Source organism: Telopea speciosissima, chromosome 3 (assembly GCF_018873765.1).
Source record: "Telopea speciosissima isolate NSW1024214 ecotype Mountain lineage chromosome 3, Tspe_v1, whole genome shotgun sequence".
NCBI lineage: Eukaryota > Viridiplantae > Streptophyta > Magnoliopsida > Proteales > Proteaceae > Telopea > Telopea speciosissima.
The window spans coordinates 28,999,802-29,020,762 of record NC_057918.1 but is presented as its reverse complement, the minus strand read 5'-3'; the positions used below and the strand labels follow the sequence as shown (position 1 = coordinate 29,020,762).

The 20,961-nt window shown below is 39.8% G+C and overlaps 3 protein-coding genes and 1 long non-coding RNA gene across 4 annotated transcripts in view; 1 reads left to right on the top strand and 3 right to left on the bottom strand.

Moving 5' to 3' along the window:
- Positions 1-13,556, top strand: part of LOC122656978 (midasin) — a 184,398-nt gene extending 170,842 nt beyond the window's left edge. Inside the window, exons 59-77 of the mRNA XM_043851700.1 lie at positions 7-120; positions 462-533; positions 623-779; positions 5,128-5,294; positions 5,380-5,486; positions 5,575-5,801; positions 7,577-7,828; positions 7,922-8,143; positions 8,248-8,406; positions 8,493-8,717; positions 9,233-9,517; positions 9,626-9,772; positions 9,850-10,056; positions 10,143-11,888; positions 12,031-12,312; positions 12,642-12,821; positions 12,909-13,007; positions 13,104-13,229; positions 13,346-13,556. Coding sequence (XP_043707635.1) covers positions 7-120; positions 462-533; positions 623-779; positions 5,128-5,294; positions 5,380-5,486; positions 5,575-5,801; positions 7,577-7,828; positions 7,922-8,143; positions 8,248-8,406; positions 8,493-8,717; positions 9,233-9,517; positions 9,626-9,772; positions 9,850-10,056; positions 10,143-11,888; positions 12,031-12,312; positions 12,642-12,821; positions 12,909-13,007; positions 13,104-13,229; positions 13,346-13,378 — 4,807 coding nt within the window. The 3' untranslated portion in view covers positions 13,379-13,556. The remainder of the gene's footprint in view (positions 1-6; positions 121-461; positions 534-622; positions 780-5,127; positions 5,295-5,379; positions 5,487-5,574; positions 5,802-7,576; positions 7,829-7,921; positions 8,144-8,247; positions 8,407-8,492; positions 8,718-9,232; positions 9,518-9,625; positions 9,773-9,849; positions 10,057-10,142; positions 11,889-12,030; positions 12,313-12,641; positions 12,822-12,908; positions 13,008-13,103; positions 13,230-13,345) is intronic.
- On the bottom strand, positions 54-20,104 carry LOC122656979. Its single transcript, XR_006332200.1, has 4 exons — positions 20,017-20,104; positions 14,063-14,068; positions 1,696-1,700; positions 54-64 (listed from the first exon to the last, which is right to left on the bottom strand). It is a non-coding gene; the product is annotated as an uncharacterized LOC122656979 (long non-coding RNA).
- On the bottom strand, positions 14,401-14,994 carry LOC122656976 (17.3 kDa class II heat shock protein-like). The gene has a single exon (XM_043851698.1). The coding sequence runs from the start codon at positions 14,927-14,929 to the stop codon at positions 14,459-14,461; it is 471 nt and encodes a 156-aa protein (XP_043707633.1). The 5' UTR covers positions 14,930-14,994; the 3' UTR covers positions 14,401-14,458.
- Positions 18,295-19,042, bottom strand: LOC122656977 (17.3 kDa class II heat shock protein-like). Its single transcript, XM_043851699.1, has 2 exons — positions 18,990-19,042; positions 18,295-18,959 (listed from the first exon to the last, which is right to left on the bottom strand). The coding sequence occupies exon 2, from the start codon at positions 18,949-18,951 to the stop codon at positions 18,481-18,483; it is 471 nt and encodes a 156-aa protein (XP_043707634.1). The 5' UTR covers positions 18,952-18,959; positions 18,990-19,042; the 3' UTR covers positions 18,295-18,480.
- Positions 20,105-20,961: the final 857 nt, after the last annotated feature.

The following is a 20,961-nucleotide window of genomic DNA, read 5'->3' as shown; positions in this document are numbered from 1 at the left end:
CTGCAGTTTGGAGGAGTTCATACAAACATCCAGTATCGGTGAATTCATGAAACGTCTTCAACTTCTTTTTGCTTTCCATGGCCAGATAAATACTGGTGTATGTCTGAAATATTATTCGAGGTAAAGACTTGCTGAAAAATATCTCAAAGAATAAACTAGTTTTAGATTTTTCCAGTTATTCTAAATTTATTTCAAACAGCATTGGTAGAAAGAAAGAGAGAAAAAAAAAAAAAAAAAAAACTGTCTTTCAGATTTTCCTTTTCCTTCTCTCCCTTTTTTTTTTCTCTTTTCTTTTCTTTTTCCCTTTTTTTTTTTGAGGAGGGGCTGTTCAACTGGTATGTGATCTATGGATATTCTATATTGCCATTTATTCATTGATGCTAACATGTCATCGTTGTTCTTAGAACTTTTTTCTCCATTGAGTAATGGTTGTCTTTTTCTGGTTCTTATTCCTAATGCAGTCCCTGTATGATTGAAAATCTGATTAAGATCTTGTACAATGTCTTTGGCTATTATGTCCAGTTCCAGCCTATGTGAGTAGTTGATCCACTTGCTTAAATGTATAAGTTTCTGGATTCCTTTTGTGGTTCTTCATTTAACTATGATTTTTGGTGCAATACAGAGTTTTGGAGCACATTGATGCTAATCGAAGAAATATTGAGACAGAATTGAAAGAACTTCTGAAACTTTCTCGATGGGAGCATTGTGAGAGTCATTTGTTGATAGAGACCTCTAAAAGGACCCGACAAAAGCTTCGAAAGCTTATACAAAAATTCAATGTAATTAATGCGCGTAGACCCCTTTTTTCCCTCCCCCCCCCCCCCCCATTGTTTTAATCCTCTCCAATTCTAGCTGATTAATTTATTCCCCTTTCTTTGCTGAATACTTTTTGTTGTCTTCTAAATGCAATCCAAATTGTTTATGTTAACATTAAATTTTTTTCACATCGTGAAGGCTACAGGAGTGACTTTGTGAACATGTTTAACTGATTTATATCGAGTTGGGTTAGTGGCCACTCTCAGAAATATGTAGTGCTCTTCAAAATGTATATGCTTTATTATATATGGAAGTGACTAGTCATGTCACGCATCTTCAGGTGTCCACACACACATTTGAACCCACTCTCAGAAATATGTAGGGCTCTTCAAAATGTATATGCTTTATTATATTTGGAAGTGACTAATCATGTCCAGCATCTTCAGGTGCCCACATACACATTTGAGAGAGTTTCTAGATTGAGTCTTTTGGATATCTTCATTTCCCTCATCGTAAATGCCTAAAATCCTGTATGGTCAAATTCTTGGACCTGATCATGAGAGATCGTTGGGTGGGTGGGTGTGGGCGGCATGGTGTGAAGTGCTTTAGTGCTTGGCAATCCATGCATGTGGAGGATTGCAGGGGTGTGCGAAGGGCAAATCACGCATGAGGTGTGGTTTTGCATAGTGTCTGTGATATTCTAAATGATCAAAAAAGTGATCAACATCTTTGGTCATAGCCCCATCACTATCCTTATTCGGCCTTGCATCTCCTTCGGTCCTAAACCTTTCAAGTACTTTGACATGTGGTCCTACCACCCTGATTTCCTCTTCAACGTCACTGAAGCTTGGGCCAAGCCTGTCCATCATCACTCGACCCCTCTCATCTCCTTTGCCCAGAAGCTCCAAAATGTTAAAAGTATCCTCAAAAGTGTAGAACTCCTCCTTTGGTAATATTACCACCTCATTGGTTTCATATTCTTGGGCCAAGCTTTCTAATATTTAGTTAAGGCCCTAATACGATGTTCATAATGTCACCCTGGCTGATGAAGAGAAAGCTGCCTCGTCGGACCTTGTCTCCTTAATTGCTCAGAGGAAAGCTTCCTTAGACAGAAGTATCGTATTAAATGGTTGGAACTTGGGGATTCCAACTCTGCTTATTTTCATAAGTCCAGGAAAGCTAGAACCAATATCAACTCCATTGCCACGCTGGTGTCTAGGGATGGGTCCTCTCACACTAAGGTTGATTTTATCTAGCTGAAGTAGTGGATTTCTTTATGAAGCTTTTCAGGTCTTCTGCCATTGCCTCCCTAGATGCTATTCCGGGTGATCTTCTCAACAAATCTATCCCCACCTCCCTACAGGGTATCCTTCAGGCAATCCCCTCTGAGACAGAAGTCCTCTCCACTGTCCACTCTCATAAGGCTAAAAGAGCCCCTGGTTTGTATGGTTTTAGTATGGAGGTTTTTTCAACTACTTGGGACATTATCAATGTGGACTTCATTAAGGCCCTGCAAATCTTCTTCTTTAATCACAATCAAAGGGATAAACCACATTTTCTTTGCCTCATCCACAAGAAAGAGGGTGCTTCCTCTATGGCAGATTTCCGTCCCGTTGGCCTCTGCAATTTACTCTACAAATTCATTGCTAAGGTCTTGGCTAATAGGCTCAAGTTGGTGGTTGACTCCCTAGTCAGTGATAATCAATCGTCCTTCATTCCTGGTCGAAGTATTTCTAACAACATTCTCCTCTGTAATGAGATTGTCAGAGGTTTGATTGAAAGGTCCACTCCCCGGCTGCCCTTATGAAAATTGATATCCATAAAGATTTCGACTCCTTGGAGATGGGACTTTATTGTCAACGTCTTGCATAAGATGTTTTTCCTCCTTACCACTGCATTTCTTCCCCCCACTTCTCAGTGTTTGTCAATGGTAATTGGTAATCCTGCCGATTATTTTGCCTCTAGGTATCTATCAGGGCTGCCCCCTCTTCCCCTACATTTTCACTTTGGCCCTCAAAGTCTTTCCAGAAGCATTCTATTGTTCTTCTCCCGAAATGCAATGCCTTAAAGCTTTCCTTCCTTGCCTTTGCCGATGACCTAATGATCTTCTCTAAGGCTGACCCTCTCTCAGTCAAGTCTTCTATATCCTGTTCGAGGCACTCTGAACATATGTCGGGTCTCCACATCAACCTTTCAAAATCTCTCTTGTTCTTGGCTAGAGTTTCTGATGAAGTTAAGGCTTGTTTGCAGGAGTTGATTGGGTTCTCTCTGGGTCTTCTGCCAGTCAAATATCTTGGTTTGCCTCTAATCCCTTCCAGATTGACAGCCCATCATTCCCCCATGTTAGACCTTATACGTAAGAGACTCCAGCTTTGGAAGTGCAAGTTATTGTCTTATGTGGGCTGCCTGACATTGATCAGATCTGTCCTTCAGTCCACTTATATTTATTGGTTTAGAATTTATGAGTTACCCTAGGTTATTGTGAAGCTTGAAGCTCTTATGTGCTTCTTTCTTTGAAAAGGATTTGACTGTTCCAAATTTCACCACCTCATCAGTTGGGTCTTTGTCTACATGCTTAAAGATGGGGGGGGGGGGTCTTGGTCTAAGGTGAATTAAAGGTGTCAACTCTGTCAGTATCCTCAAGTTGATTTAAAAGATAGCGACCAAGAAGAAAAGCATTTGGGTTGATTGGGTCTTCTCTAGGCTCCTGTGAAACAACTCTATTTGGACTGCTCCCCTTGTCTCTGATGCTTCTTGGGTCTGGAGTAAGGTTCTGAAGCTTAGACCTCTTGCTTATGGAGTTGCAACTCCGTGATTGATGATGGTGCCTCCAATTGTTTATGGCTGGATCAGTAGCATCCTCAGGAGTCCTTCATTTAGTCGGTGACAAAGCTATTTACAGTTTGGGTTCTGATAGGTTAGCTAACGTTTCAGACATTATACAGCATGATGATTGCCCCCCCCCCCCCTCTCCTCCTCCTCCTCCCCCAGTTTTCTATCTTCTCTCTCTCTCTCTCTCTCTCTGCTGTCCCATGCAGTCCTTCCTTATTCAGAGGCACATCCTGGTTTCTTCTTTCTCTTGCCTATGTTGGAATACAAAGGAAGATGCTGCCCACCTCTTCTTCTGCTACCCCTTCTCCTCTAGGATTTGGAATGGTTTCCTTTCTAGATGTTGGCTCAGAGAAGAAGAATTTTTCCCTTTGAGCATGAATTGATTTGGGTGGACATGTCTTTTCGGTGTAATTCAGTCTGTGACCATGTGGGTAAGCTTGCTTTTGGCACTGGTATACATCAAATGGATGGAGCACAACCTTAGAAGATGGACTCCTAAATCTAGATGACTAGATCCTTCCAGCAGATTTGGGACATTATTCTCTTTGATGTCAGAAACAAGTTATTTGTGGCCCCCTCTAGATGTGTTGACGACTTGACTCTCCTAGAAATACATTCATTGTTGCCTCTTGGGGTCTTCCCCACTCGTTCTAATGTAGGTATGGCTTTGTATCTTTCTTTTTGCTTTTTGTTAGTTCCTTACGCCACTCCCCATCCCCATCCTTCTTCTAAGGGGCCCCATGTCTCTTTTCTCCTTTTGGTAATGAATTTTGTATTCACTTAAAAAAAAAGTATACCAACCTATTTGATGGAGAACTATTCTTGCCCTACCTTTGTAGCTTGGTAGAATGCCACCAGACAAGGAAGCTAGTGATGAAATGTTGGCCAGCTTTAGTGGTTGGAGGGAACTAGGGTTTTCCCTAGGGTTTGGACACCCAGTGGGATACTGTAGGGACAGCCATGAAGGCTAGCAGTACGGTTATGACCTAGCTTGGACGCTTGGCTTGGTGGCTTCCATTAAGCAACTTACTTATGTTTTTTACAAACTGGGATAGGAATGGGAATCCTTAGGTCATGTTGACTCAGATTTAGTTGTGCTGTTAGTGCATACATGGTTTAGAAACTTCGAGAAAATGGAAGACGCATGGGTCATGTGTAAGGCTGCATCCTGCTGGGAAAGAAATGGAAAGAGTAAAAAAGGATACCCCAGTTACAGTCTGGCCTACCAATGAGGAAACTGTGATGGTGATGAACTGCTTCATATTCATACCTATGTATGCAAGCAAGGTTCAAAGTTTTGTGTTTCACCCCCATTTCAACCTCTGCCGAATTTTCAGTGAAATTTTGGTAAATTTCTTTTGTAAATTTTGATAGTCATATCATTTCGATTTCTTGTGAAATTGAATTATTTCAGTAATTTTGGCAAAATTTCAAACCATATATGCAAGTAATATTTAGTCATATTTGTTGAGCTGCCTGTGCTATAGGTTGTTTCTGAATCATGTCCTAAGAGGCTAACCTTTTGCATACTTGGTACAGGACGTACTGCAAGAACCTCTAATGGATTTTCTTACCCGACATGCTAAACAAAGAGGAATTAAAACTCCATCTACACCGGGACCAAAGCTATTCAGTGACATTTCTGACAAGTACGGGGAGATTGTGATGGCTACATTTGATATGACGCAGTTCAGTTCTACGGAAAGGTCATTTTTTTTGCCTTTGGCCATTTCGTGTTATTTTTCTCTCTATCAGGGCGGCCTCTCTAACTTCAATTTCTTTTTTGTCTAGGCCGATATGGTACACTGACTGGAGAAAGATGGTTGATTTTGCTGTGCAAAATCTGCAGCACAGATCTGACCTTCCACATTTGTCTTTTGAGGACATCAAACTTGGAGGTTTGCCTTTCTTTCTGATCCATCTCTTATATATCAGTCCCTTGTGTCTAACATGTACTGGAAAGTTTACAATTTCATGCTTGTGCAGAAAGTTTCCTCAGGGATTTCTTAGCCTCCAAATCATCACACCTCATGTATGAGGAAGAGTGGACGGCTGCATGGCTTTCACTTGAAAAGATATGCAGAACTGCAACTGAATGTGCTGACCTCTGGAAGGATGGAAACAGGAGTCCTGGAAAGAGGAGGGCTCTGTCTAACCTTTTAAAGCTTCTGGAAAGCTGTGGGCTATCAAGACACAAATCTGTGATTTTTGAGGTATTATATGTGAAATTTAATGTTCCATTCTTCTGGAGATATCTCCTTACCCCCACCCCCCGCGACAAAAAAAAAAATTAACTGGTTGGGTTATGATTGGACTTGTTGAAAAATAACCCCCAATGATTGGACTTGTTGAAAAATGAAAGTGATGCAGTTAAGATTGTCAAATAATATTTTATTTTGGCCCATGGTTGGGTTCTATAGACCGTAAGCTTCTTATTTTTGGGTTTATTGATGTAATGGGCCTAATTTATAAGCCTATAAATTGGGCCTAATGTTAGTACATGGGATTAATAGTTAAATTGAGTGTTTGAGTTAGATTATGATACTTAATAACTAGATAGAATTCTATTTTGAGTTTATCGAGTGTATTAGAGTGATTAGGAATCCTTTTACGAGTCAAATTAGGAATTTTAGGAGGTCTATATATATGTAATACATCTCCATCAACTAGAGATGATTTGAGTAAAGAATATGAGGTTTTTTAAGTGTTTTGGTGCTGTTGAACAGTGCATACGGGATTGGTATACCAAACTTGATTTCTTCTCTTCTCGTCTGTTCTCTTCTTTCTTCTTCTTCCCAATAAGTTCGATCTCATCTCTCTTCCCTCCCTTTCCATCTAATCTGATTTCTTCCCTTAACAATGCAATTGCTTCCTTTATCTCAGAGTTGAGCAAAGATTTGATTATTGGGCCTGCTTGCAAGTTGCATCTGAGATCCTTAATCTGGATTTTTCAGATTGCATCAGAAAGAGCAGGATGAGCAAACCAAAATATAAACCAAAGAGATTCGCAATAAAACTGGGTTCCCAACTCATATGGGATCTATCCATACCTTGCTTGGCTAGGTCATCGGTTTTCAATGGCATTCCGTGGCTTGTGCAGGAATGAAATGTCCATGGAAAAAACCAGTGGTCGTCTGCTTGGATATGAGAAGATCCTCATGCCCATCTAGAGCACCATTACATCCAAACAGTCACTTAAACTGAATCCACACCCCAATGACAAGATGTTGGATATCTCTAAGGGTCCTACATAAGACCAAATGATTTGGTTAAATGCACTAACTTTACTTTGATTAATGGTCATTGGGTGGCGAAGTGGTGATTTCACCAATACTATACTGACCGCATTGAGAAACATGCATATGGCTCACCAATAGCACTTCTTTTTACACTATTTTGGAAACCTAAGGACTCAATCGTATGGATATGTAAAATACCAATTTTAGAATGTAACTAGGGTGTGTATCCCTTGGGGCAGGGGTGCTGTTACCAAGGGGTTTTTTTAAAATACCATACTAGACGTTAAAATTGATGAGGGCCATAGTTCACCAATACCAATTTTACAATGTAACTAGGGTGTGTATCCCTTGGGGCAGGGGTGCTGTTACCAAGGGGTTGTTTTTAAAATACCATACTAGACGTTAAAGTGATGAGGGCCGTACCATATCCAAAATGTTTGGGTAGAATGGAGAGGCAAACTGGTGTTACCCAGCCCTTGCCATTTGTATTGTGTATTCATCAGGGAATGTAGGATGTTTTGTTTCGAAAGGGGTCTTCAGATATAGTGGTTGCTCAAGGACCACTCAAGATCTTTGCTTTTTGCAGGACAAATAGGAGTTGCCTCTGTTGTATCAGGAAATTAGTATGTAACCATTTGACTTACTGTTCTCTGAATTCCTTAATTCTGGGTAGCTTATATGTCTTGCAAGTATGATTACTTTTTATTCATAATTGTTTATTCCATGGCTGATATTGGTCCCTTCCATAGGCTGATCGCAAATCTGAGCAAACAAGTAGATGGTTTCTTCAGCCGTCATATGATTCGCAGCATTTGTTGCTTGCACCAAGTGGACTGTCTTCTGGAAACGTGAATAGCACTGCCTCTTCCAAATTTCTGCCAATTGAAGATTCCAATTCAATCTGGAAGATGGCAAACCAGTACTACTACAAGAGCATTGCATCAGTCAAACTTCTAAGGCAGATATGCCTTAATTTTCACAAAGATTTCAGTCTCGAACAGGTAACTGTCCAATAGGTGGATGCCAGTTGGAACAGTACCCAGTCTCAACGAATGTACACTATAATCATGTTTCTGTGTTCTTGTATAATGTAGGTCAATAGGTCGGCCTCATTTCTTGATCATCTCATTGCAATACAACAGGAGCAACGCTCTGTTGCTTACCTTTTTGCTGGGCATCTAAAAAGTTTGAGGAGATGCATGTCCTCTTTAAAACATTTAGATACAAAATCCGTCCTTGCAGATCATGGATTTGGTAACGAGTGTTTTGTCATCCCAAACCAGCATGCCACACAGAAGTCCTTGTGGCAACAAAAGGTTAGGTTTTGTATTTGGATGTTTCACGGTGACTCTTTAATTTATTTACTTGTTTTCACACTCTTTGGAGCCTAACATAGTGAAAATTCTTTATAATCCTGCAGCAACTATTTGATAACCTATGTAATATGTCCTACGAGGTATCTTTATTGCTGGGAACTGTTGACAATACCCATTCAAATACTTGCCAAAGTATCAAGGTTGCAATCAATAGCTTTCTCCTTTTTATCGAGAAATTTATTCCCGATTTTCAGAAGTCTAAGGTGGGTATATTTCTCCATTATTGGTTTTGTTATTGATTTATTGTCTCTCCATATTCTCCTCTTTATTGATGGAAACTCTGTAACAGGAATCATTAGATCACTACCTTCTAGGTGATAATGGGTCTGTCACCACCCCAGCTGCTTCCTTGCCTCCTTTCATTATTTCAAGACAAATGGAGGAATTGGTAATGCATAACTTTCAAGTCATAAGTACTTTTGAGTGCCATGTGCGGGCTTTCTGTAGCCAAACTGTTGAAGGAAGATCAGTAAAAGAGGTTTTGCTCGGTCGTTTTGGGGATATATTTAACAAGGTATGAATGCTTTAATTCATTATGTCTTGATAGTTCTGAATGTTTTTATTCCACGTATTGGACTTTCTAGACAATTATTTTGGGGTCTTATCTTTTTTACTTTTGTTCTGGTCAGTATGTTGCATTTGGTTGCTTTCCCTTATGAGGTAGGGAAGGAAAATTGAGAGAAATATGTTTAGTTGCATAGGTAGGAGAAAACCTGGGGAAAAGTAACTGTTTTGGGGAAAGCTTATCCCTAGTTTCGTGTCTCACCGTTTACATGGTAAAACACAGGGAAAAGAAAATCAAGAGAAAACTGGTCATCGCAGGCTTCTCTCACCTCCCTCTTAGAAAGTGGGAAATAACCAATTACAGTTCGTAGACTCCAAATAACAGTGATGGTTGTCATTTTTAAACAACTTGTGATGGGAAAATAAATTTCCCCTTTTCTTTTTCTTTAGAAACACCAAACACGGCTTTAGAGAGTTATTTGGGGGGGAAAAAATTACAGTACAACTAAATTTGAAACATTGCAGGCAAAAGTGTTGGAAGAGTCCCATTCTGTTCTGGACCCAGGAAGTCGATCAATAAGTGCCTATGAAGAGGGAAATTCTTTTGAACTTGATGCTGCATTTGCTGAATCTTTCAAGAAAACATACAAAATGATTATGGAAGCATTTGAAAAACTAGGCAATGGTTATATTCATTCTGAAGGCTCAACTGGGAGTTTGACTTTGTGGAAAACTCTATTTGAGTCATTAACAATTACCCTACAGTTGGACTTGATATGTGATGAAGTTGCTAAAACTATCAGTTACGCGGTATGATTCTTTTCCTTCTGTTGTTCCTTCTGTAACATGACAACATTATATTCATTTTATTCTCTTGTTCACTTCGCATTCTCATTTCAATAAATGTGTTTTGCTCAGGGAAAACTAGTAAACCATGCAGGATATAGAGATCCTAATTTGTGCAGCCAAGTAGGAATGTACTTTAATCATCTTCATGGATTTCTGGACCTAATATGTGGATTTGGGGATGGTTTACTACTTCAGTTTCTAACCATGCACAGAGCAGTAAGTTCATTAGCTTTATACAATTTCTCTTCCCTCTTTTGAGTTTACATGTAACTCAATCTCTTGGATGTATGCAGGTGGCAGAAATGACTCACATGCTTACAAATTTGTTTGCCTCACTATATTCTGAAGGGTTTGGCACTTCTGCAGAAGAGCAGGAAGCTGATACATGTGGTGATAATTCAAAAAATGCCAGTGGAACAGGTATGGGTGAGGGTGCAGGTCTGAATGATGTGAGTGATCAGATAGATGATGAAGATCAGCTTCTTGGTACCTCTGAGAAGGTAATATGGTTACCGAGTAGGTCCATTTTGCAAATAATTTTTTTTGCCATCCTTACATTTGTAGTCTTTTTCCTCAACTCTTGCAGCCAAATGATGAGTTAGATGCCTCAAAAGAGGTCCCAAGCAAGAATGAAAAAGGGATTGAGATGAATGAGGATTTTTCTGCTGATACTTATAGTGTCAGTGAGGACTCTGGAGATGATGGGGATGAAGATGGTGAGGATGAGAAACTGGAATCTGCAATGGGGGAAACTGGAGATAAAGGTGAAGTTGTTGATGAAAAACTCTGGGATAAAGATGAAGATGGCAATCCGGATAATACAAATGAAAAATATGAATCAGGCTCTTCTGTCAGAGACATGGATTCCAGCTGTAGAGAGATGCATGCAAAGGAAGATGATGCCATCATGGCTGATGAATCTTCGGAGCAGATATCAGATGAAACTGACAAACAAAAGGACGAGGATGAAAACCTTGATGTTCCTGACGATAATGATAACATGGATGACATGAAGATTGACAAGGAGACAGCATCCGCAGATCCTTCAGGATTACAGCTTGATGAGCAAAATAAAGGTTTCGAAGAAAACATGAACACGGAAGTACCTGAAGGTTCTGAGACCATGGAGGAAGCTGATCCAGAGGAATGTGATGAAACCACCAACGATGATTTTCCTGAGGATGGAAAGGATAGTCCGATGATTGAAGACATGGATCTAGGGAAAACCGAAGGAGTTGATGGAAATGGTGAAAATGATGATACAATACAGGACCACTGTGAGAGTGCTGAAGTGGACATGGTAGGACAAAACAAAGATGCATTTGAACCAGGGAAGACTGACTTGATCAGTGATCATATCTTTAACCCGGAATCTGCGGCACAGCCAAATTCTAATGCACAGACTACAGATTTAAGTGCTGGAGGAGCAGAGGCTCAATGGATTAACAGTAATGTTATGCAAAATGGCATTGCTCCCTCAAGCAGCATGCGCTCTAGTGATATCCCTGACTTGGAAATTACAATGCCCGATGCATCAAAGGGTGAGAAATTGATTGGTGATCAACCCAGGGCTCAATTACCCCAGCCTGATACTCCAACTCGGCAACGAATGCAACCAAACCCTTGCCGGAGTGTTGGGAATGCATTGGAAGAATGGAAAGAAAGAGTCAAAACATTAGTGGATGTGCAAGAGGATAACGAAGAGGGTACTCATGATATGGAAGATGAAAATGCCAACGAATATGGATTTGTTTCTGAGTTGGAAAAGGGCACAGCTCAGACATTGGGTCCAGCAACATCTGACCAGATTGAGAGGAATATCAATAATAACAAACCTAATGTAGATGATAGTCTCGAACAGAAAGAAGATCTCCCTCTGATGGAGAATGAGAAGCAACACTCTGAAACACATCCTGTTATGAGTTCCAATGCCCCTGATCTCAGACAGAAAGTTGAGGAGAAAATGCAGAAGTCAGTCATGAATGATGAATCAGCCATAGAGGGGTTAGCAGAAGGTGATGATCAAGGTGATGATGATCCAGGAAGCCAATCTGGGAGCCTGGTCTCGATCAATAGGTCGTACTTGAGTGAGCACATGTTGCAACTCGGTAATCTTTCGGTGAATGATGAAGAGATGGGTCAAGAAAAGAAACTTGAAGAAGTAATTGATGGTATGAAAGATGATGGTACTGCACTCTGGAGAAAATATGAGCTACGCACGACAAGGTTATCTCAGGAGTTGGCTGAGCAATTGCGTCTGGTCATGGAACCTACTTTGGCAAGTAAGCTGCAGGGAGATTATAAGACTGGTAAAAGGATCAACATGAAGAAGGTAATTTGCAATTTTAATGCATGCTTTCATTTTCTACTCGAGTTAAAAATAACTTAGATGTGCAACAGTAGGACCATAGTTACCCTTTCATTTTGCTTGAATATCTATCTCTAATGTTTTTATCCCTGATCGGAATCATCAGGTAATTCCCTATATAGCAAGCCATTACCGGAAGGATAAGATATGGCTGAGACGAACTCGACCCAACAAACGTGATTATCAAGTTGTAGTTGCTGTGGATGATTCCCGCAGTATGTCTGAGAGCCGCTGTGGGGACGTTGCTACAGAAGCTTTGGTCACGGTATGTCGTGCCATGTCTCAACTAGAAGTTGGAAAGTTGGCCGTTGCAAGCTTTGGCAAGAAAGGAAACGTAAGGTTATTACATGACTTCGATCATCCCTTTACCGGAGAAGCTGGGGTCAAGGTGAGTAGTCTGAAAATTTGCAGTGGCCTTCTTATTGTGATAAGTTATCATGACATGGTAGTGAGTATTTTAATAATACTTCTCGCTTCCTTTTTCTTTTTCTTTTTCTTTTTCTTTTCCTTTTCCTTTTCCTTTTTCCTTTTTTTTTTTTTTTTTCTATTTTTGTTGGGGGATTGTAAATTTTACTTTTTGGTCTCTTTATTGTGTGCAAAACCAATTATTCTCTTGGCATGGTATATGACTAATTTTCACTGTTAAATGTCTGTCTGACATAAGCAAAACCTATTAAGTGTTCTCTTCCTCCATTAATACACAATTTCCTCATGCAGATGATCTCAAGATTGACATTCAAGCAAGAGAACACTATAGCAGATGAACCAGTAGTTGATCTGTTGAAGTATTTAAACAACATGCTTGATGCTGTTGTTGAAAATGCACGTCTCTCATCTGGACAGAACCGACTCCAGCAGCTCATATTGATTATAGCAGATGGCCGATTCCATGAAAAGGTTGGACTGCTTGAGATTTGCAACGTTACACAGGCTACCAAATTTGAAATTGTCCAAAGCTTTACGACAATTATTTTTCTGTAACAGGAAAACTTGAAGCGCTGTGTTAGGGATGTCTTGAATAGAAAGCGTATGGTTGCATTTCTGCTTCTGGATAGCCCGGAAGAGTCTATCATGGAACTCAAGGTATTTTGTTGTAGTTTTATTGTTTGTCTGCTTCAATCAGGGAAGAGGTCTGACATTGTGTTTCCCTTCCTATATATGTTTCTTTCTTGGCTTTAGGAAGTATCAACTGAGGGTGACAAAATTACCTTTACAAAGTATCTAGATTCGTTTCCCTTCCCATACTACATTATATTGAAGAATATTGAAGCACTTCCGAGGACCCTTGCTGATTTGTTGAGACAGGTAATTCCATGCTAGCTTTTGACTTGAACTTTTTTATAGATGCTATAGAACTGCTTTATTTTGGGAGGCTTGTTAGCAATTATACTGTAGACGTTAACCCCTCTGTTCCTTTGCAGTGGTTTGAGCTTATGCAAAATACAAGGGACTAATGAAATCAGGAAGAGATTCCAATGTAGATGGTATGGAGTATCCTGAAAACAGTGAGCCACGAAAATATGTTCTGTTCAATCTCTATAATCAGATTGTTGGACGCCCAACAAGAAATGATGGAAGAATATGGGGGATTCAGTTCAGGGACTGCCAGAGATTTCATTGCCGAAACAAGGTTAAAAATCTTTGCAGGAAACCGGGTCGAGGCGCTACGAGGAACGTCTGTTCAAATTGTAGTAAATCTGTCTGTTCTCTTTTGTCGGTGCCAACTGTTGTAAATCTTGGGTGAATTGCTTCTTTAACACCAAATCTTACTGAAATCAATGCTTAATTTAGTGAATTTTATACACATCATTCTTCATGTCGGACTACATTTAAGGACTCAAAACTGATACTTCTTTTTCCATCTCAAATTGGATTGCACAAGGAAATGAGCCCATTTCGTCTTGGTCAAAATCTTTTATAGCAAATAAAAATGAGAGTCCAGTTGTAGCTACAACCCAAACCCTCTGGTTATTCTATAATCGTCCGAAAGGTTTGTTTTAAATGATGTTTGAGATCACAGAACACACAGTGTACAGGAGTGTCTAGAGGTGGTCACCATGAGCATATCCAATCTAAAATCCCGAGCTTCAAGTAGAGATCTCTTTGTAAATATTATTATAAATTTAGTAGGACTAAACTGACCTCTCATTCCACGTAATTTTGAATTTTGGTGGACTCCTTTTTCTTTTTTGGTAGAATTGGTAATTTCGTGTTGATATTAAAGTAAAAGTAGAGCTGAGAGCAAACCTTTAAAACCGACAAGCAGAGTTTGTCTTACCTTGGGTAAACAGTAGGGTAGCAAAAGATGTAACACGAAAAATATTTAAAATCACTGGTGACAGATTTGAAGATTATATAAATATGTAAGAAGGCAATTATACTAATTTAATATTTCTCCTTTTCCCTTGATTATTTTTAGTTTCAGAAAATTTTGCAGAAACAAGAAAAAGAAGGGCAGTTCACAGCATTTATCGAGTCTCTTATCCTGTGGGAAGACGAGGTAGACTAACATAGAATCCCAGTAAATGAAATCTTCAAGCGATCTTGACCTCTATGGTCTTGGGTTTCTTGGGTTCCGGCGGAGGCAGCTTCTGGACGGTGACGGTGAGAACACCGTCCTGGCAGACGGCAGAGATGGCTTCTGTATTGGCATTCTCAGGGAGCACAAACTTCCTCATGAATTTACCCACCCTGCGCTCCATCCTCAAGTACTTTGCCCCATCTTTTTCTTCCTCTCGCTTTGGTTCTCCGCTGATGAGAAGCACATTGTCTTCTTCCACCTGAACCTTGATGTCACCGGACTTGAGCCCTGGCATGTCGATGATGAAGACGTATGAGTTGGGGTATTCCTTGACGTCTGCAGGGGTGGAAGCCATTGCCTTGGCGTCTCGAACGTAAGTTCTAATGGGAGCGTTGAAGGACTTCTCAGCCTCGTTGGAGCCGTCCAAGATGTGCTGCAGCGTTGAGAATAGAGGATTGTCGAAACCCATGAGCCTGAAATCCATTACGATGTTGCTTCTCTGTTTCCTACCTACGATTGGGTTGCTGCAGAAAGAAATTCAAACTCCAAATGACTCAGAGATGATGATGCTTCTTCTTCTTAGTACGGTGTGGATTGCTGAAGAATTGTTTGATTATTTCAGCTCTCTCAATTATTATGGTTAAGAAGACAGTTTGGAGATGGTTTTATAGTTGTGACAATGCAGGATAGATGGAGTTCAGAAATTTCTAGAAAGTTAGAGAAGTCGTTCTCGAACATTACATAGAAAGTTCATAAATTTGTCGAGACGCCGTCAACAGAAAGTTCCAACATGTTCTTCTCTCATACTTTTTTTTCTCTCTTATGTACTTGTTTCTTTTTTTGTTTTTTTGTTTGTTTTAACATCAGAACCGGAACCGATCGTTTATGATTGATCCAAACCGTATTATATAGTAGAAAAATGATCCGATTTTATTTTATAGATTCTCTTTTCAGTTTGGTTTTGATTTGCATCAGAAAATTGCAATTCTAAACCGAACTCGAGACATAAAATAAGTAAAATGTCTTACGTTAATTATATATTATATTTATTCAAGTACGAGTTAAAAATGATAGATGATATTAAAATGAATTGACAAAACCCTACTTACTAGTAGAAGAAATAGTTTATTTATCATGTGAGAATGAAAAAGAATAAAAATAGAAAAACAAAGAATAGGAAAAGAAAAAAAAGACAGGTAAAGATGGAAAGATGTTTTTGTTTTAATCACATAGGTATATGAAATAAGATGAGTAAGGAAGATCGGGAGAGAATGGGGCAAAATGGAATATAAAGGTTTTGTAAATCGAGGTTGTTTTCATTACTGTTTCCTAAAACTGACACAACACAAACCACATGTAAACCAGATATCGAAAATCGAATCGCAATCAGTAAAACCGGACGGTATGCAAAAATTTTGATTGATTCCTATCTGGTTCGATTTTGATTTTACCTTATCAAAATGTAAATCGCACTGCAACCAAATCGAATAACCAGAACTGCACCGATTGGCACCTTTAATGAAAATGACAAATCTGCCCCTATTGTGGGAGGAGAGAGATAGATATAGAAAGATGTTAGCCTATGCTACGCAGCCAACCAGGGAACTCAATCCCTATTTTAATACTTTGTTTAGGAGATATAAAAAATGAATAGAAAAAACATTTTATGAAGAGGCATAGACTAACTAGCTTGCTTAGAGAACCCTCTCCCAATATTTGATAAGATTTATGAAAGCTAATATTAAACTGTTCCACCAAGTTGTAACCCTATTATATATGCCCTCCAAGGCTCCAACAGCTAATTCTTGCTCTATTATAAGTTCAAATGATATAATTTTCCTTACCAAAAAAAAATGATATAATTTCACATAAAACAATATTTAATGCCCAAAGTGATTAAGATCCATGATCATGGTGTGTGCCCTTTGCCGTGAGTAAGCGCCAGCATTCAATGGAGTCCATCCCTGCACTGTTTTATACATTCCCAATCTATATCATTCTTCTATGTCTCCTCTTTTTCTTTCCTTTCAGTCTTCTGTGTTTCTTTGCTATCTAGGTAGCTCTTGAAGACTCTTCCTATAATCTAGATATCTGATTTGGATTCACATTGCCCTCCCTCTATAGATCATAAATTCTTCATTAAATCCATACTTTGTACAGCCATTAATACAAACATACACCTTTGGGTTTGGGCTATTAGGAGGTTATTTCTTCGTTTTTTTTTTTTTAACATTCAAAGAAACTACGTTTTATGCTATGCTTTAGATTAAAAAAAACCACACCACCAAAATCATCTTTAATTGCTTGAGCTTTTCTTTGTGGGCATATGTGGATTATGAGCAGGAAGAAGTTCAGTGTTGTTACGAGACTAGTGGGGAGCAATCACTTCCTGCATACAAGGGGTGGCCAAGGAAACTTTTGAAGGATGAGATCAATGAAGAAGAGGCTAAGAAGATAGGAGAGGAAGATGGGCAGAGTACTAAAATAACTTCAAACAAAGAGATAAAAGGTCCTTCAGCAGCAGCAAGTATAAAAAATGGGAGAATGTTCTCTGTGCCGCATCACAGCCTGCGTCCAAGCACATGGGCAGCCTGTGCAAGGGGGCAAAATGATCATTGCGCCCACCCCCATGTGCCTGGGCACAGGCTACGCTGCGGCACAGAGAACAACGCCCCATAAAAAAATATAGGAAGAAGTATCAATAAGGAATTTAAAGTGAAATGACAGTTTTAATTAGGGCTGTAAACGGATCGGATTCGATTCAGATAGTGTTATATCCGCATCCGCATCCGCATCCGATTAGCTATCGGACGGATTCGAATAGTGCTAAATGGATACGGACACAAATACGGATCGGATATTTTATCCGCTTACATGTAAATATAGCTTTTCGAATAATGCTAAATAGATACGGACATGGATACGAAAACGGATTTCGACTATTCATTTACACCCCTACTTTTAATCCCCAAATAGCAATGACAGGGGCTTCTGACTTGAACACAAAAGACAGGTGTAACGATCTTTTTGTGTCCAACTATGTCTGAACACAGGTACACAGCATTCGATCGGGTGGCATTCTTTCTCCTCCAACAAGAAAAGGAACGCCAACTGGTTGTGCTATGGTGTGAGCCTGCACCATACACAACTTGGTGCAAAATAACCACCTTACCCCCATGGAAAACTGCGGCGTATTGGTCATTTTGTGCACACGCCACAGCACCCGAACAGGTGGCGTTCTTTCTCCCCTAACATATTTTATAACAAAACAAATGGAATTTAAATTCTTAACAATCTCACATTCCAATACATACTAGCAATGCTTGGAGGCGTATCTCATTCTGAATGTACATTATCTAGCTAGGACGAAGAGATTTCAAACGAAAAAACATTTTAATTTCTCAAAATATTGTTTGATTCCCACATTTTTGAGCCCGAAAGAAATTTTCCGGTGAAATCAAGTCTGCTTCTGATTCCAGTTAGGATGAATTCCGGTATGTTCAAAAGGTCTATTTCACTAATCGTTCTTCCCAAAATGTAGAATTGTCCATTTCCTTTTCGCAGCTCTGTTTCTTCTTTTATTTTTTGTTTCCTTCTCATCGATGAGTTTTAGATGAATTTATCTAAGAAAAGTGCGTTAACAATAGATCAGATAATGGATTACTCTATCCTTCTTTCTCCCTTATATTAATTAGTTTCAGCTTTAGTTCGGTTTTGCTTAAACAAATTGTACTGCCACTATTGATTGATTTATCGATCAATCAATCTCAAAAAAAAAGCACATTTTATGGGTAAATACCTTTTCATTCCATACTAAACGATAAGTCGATAACAGGGCTGTCATCATCTTTATCAGAAGACGACCATGAACCCCAAAAAAGTACTTTAGAAAACCAGAAACAAGAAAAGAAAGCTCACACACAAACACTAATACACTAAAAACCCCAAGCCCTCTGTATTAACGTTTATTGGATCTCCCCTGTTACTCGTAACAGCCTTGCGTCCCATAACATAGAAGCCCAGAAAATGAAATCCTCAGGCGATCTTGACCTCGATAGTCTTAGGCTTCTTGGGTTCCGGCGGAGGTAGCTTCTGGACGGTAACGGTGAGAACACCGTCCTTGCAGACGGCAGAGATGGCTTCTGTGTTGGCATTCTCAGGTAACACGAACTTCCTCATGAACTTGCCCACCCTGCGCTCCATCCTCACATACTTTGCCCCATCTTTCTCCTCCTCTGGCTTTCGCTCTCCGCTAATGAGAAGCACATTGTCGTCTTCAACCAGAACCTTAATGTCACCGGACTTGAGACCTGGCATGTCGATGATGAAGACGTATGAGTTGGGGTACTCTTTGATGTCCGCAGGGGTGGATGCCATAGCCTTGGCGTCTCGAACATAAGTTCTAGTGGGCGCGTTGAAGGACTTATCCGCCTCGTCGGAGCCGTCCAACATGTGTTGCAGCGTCGAAATTAAAGGACCATCGAAACCCATTAGCCTGACATCCATTATGCTGTTTCTTCTTCTTCTTCTTCTTCTTCTTCTTCTTCTTCTTCTGTGTTGATTGTTGGAGATTTGATTGGTTGTCTCAACTCTTCTCACGCTTTGGACAATTTTGCTATGACAAAGACGAATTGGAGAACCGATTTTATAGGGGGCAATGAATGATCGAGAATGGGAAGTTTCTAGAGGCAGAGAAAAGTCGTTCTGGAACTTTCGGGTTCGAGGAGGTTCTTTGATTCGTTTATCTAGACTATTCCCTTGAACAGTGAAGGAAAATAATGTTTTAAGGGCGAGAGTTTTCTTACAAAGCAGCATACTCTCCACCCAAGTTGGCAAAATAGAATTTTTTTATTTGGAATGCAAGTTTGGCCCAGTCGGCTTAAACCCGTTCTGAGCCCAAATAAGACCTGAGCCGACATACCTGGCCTTGAAGGTGGGTCAGGACTGAAAATTTTTGGCCTTGAGTTAAGGTTAAGTCGGGTCAGGGTTTAGGCCTCAGATTGAGCCCAACCTGGCCCAATCCGACTCTTTTTTAAGCATATTATAAAATATGGGAGAATTAATGCTAATTGATGTTGTGTGTGGGTATGTACTTGTGCCCAGACACAGCCCGACGTGAAAAGACTGTCGCACCCCTAGACCTTTCCACCTTTTCAAGGGATGTGGCGGTCTTTTCGCACCGGGGCTATGTCTGGGCACAGGTACACCCCCACACACAACACTGGTTAGCATTTTTCTCCCATAAAATATATTTGGGATTGATATACCATCTATATTATAAAGGGTAAATTACAAATCACCCCTTGATTTTCAATCGAAACTCAGATCACCCCCTGGTTTTTGAAAAAACTCAAATCACTCCCTAGTTAGACCCCAAAATGCCAAATTAGTCCCTGACGTTAGTTTTATGCTGTTAAGACTAAGTGATGATGTCACCCAGTTAAATAAATTTAAATCCCTAAACTACCCTTGACCAGTGTTGATTTATGATTTTACCCTTATAACTAAAAACCCCAAATTCATCCTCTTCCTCACACCTTCTCTCTAAAGAGAGGCTTCGACCAAACAGACTGTGGACCTTAATCCTCGCCATGGCTGCAGCTCTCCCCTGCTACTCCCCCTCTCTCACTCTCACCTTCTATAGTTCGAAACCCTAAATGGAGCACTAAAAAAAAATTTCGTTCTAAAACCCCCTTTCTAAAATGGTGATTCCCTACCAATGGCCCAAATTATCATTTTTAAAGGGTTTTTATCATGTGCCGATGCCGTTCCCTGGAGTTGCAGTGAGCAATTAGAGGAGAAGATGCCTTCTAACGCCCCAATATCAGAGGAATGCACCTTTAAGCTTGCTTCTGATATCTCCTTCTAAGTTTATGCCTATTTATTTCCAGCAAAACACAAGAGATTCCTGAGTGAAGAACTCACCTTGGTGTACCAATCAATGGCAATCACAAAGTCTTTAGCTCGAAAAGCAGAGTCACCTTGTTTCTTAGAATTCAAGATCTCTTGCATTTGGCCGGCCCACATTTGAAAAGAAAGCTGTATGCACAGCACAATTGAAATAATTGTGCTTGTCAAAATAAAAATTGAAATAATTAGAAATCAAACAACAAAATTTGGTACTCAAGGTAAATAAATATCAGGCGTGAAAGAGATGCACTTATAATTTTACAAGCACTACCAGTGAAATAGTTGCTTTACACCTTTCTTTCTATGTGAAGATGCCAGTTTATAGTTGATACAAAAACCCTCCGAAAGGTAAATCGTTTCGCCTCACTCTGTGTCTTCACTGACCGCCTTGATTTTTTCATCTCTTCATCCACTCTCACGGTTCAGTCTTTACCTAGAATGGATTGCGTTTTTACTAAATTCATGGTCTAAGTTTTTACTAAAAACCATTTTTAAAGGATTTTTATCGTGTGCTACTCCCTAGAGTTGCAGCGAGCAGATCTGAAAGTAGAACTTGCTCTGCTTCGAGTTGTGAAGGTCACTGGTCGTGCACCTAACAAACTTTTC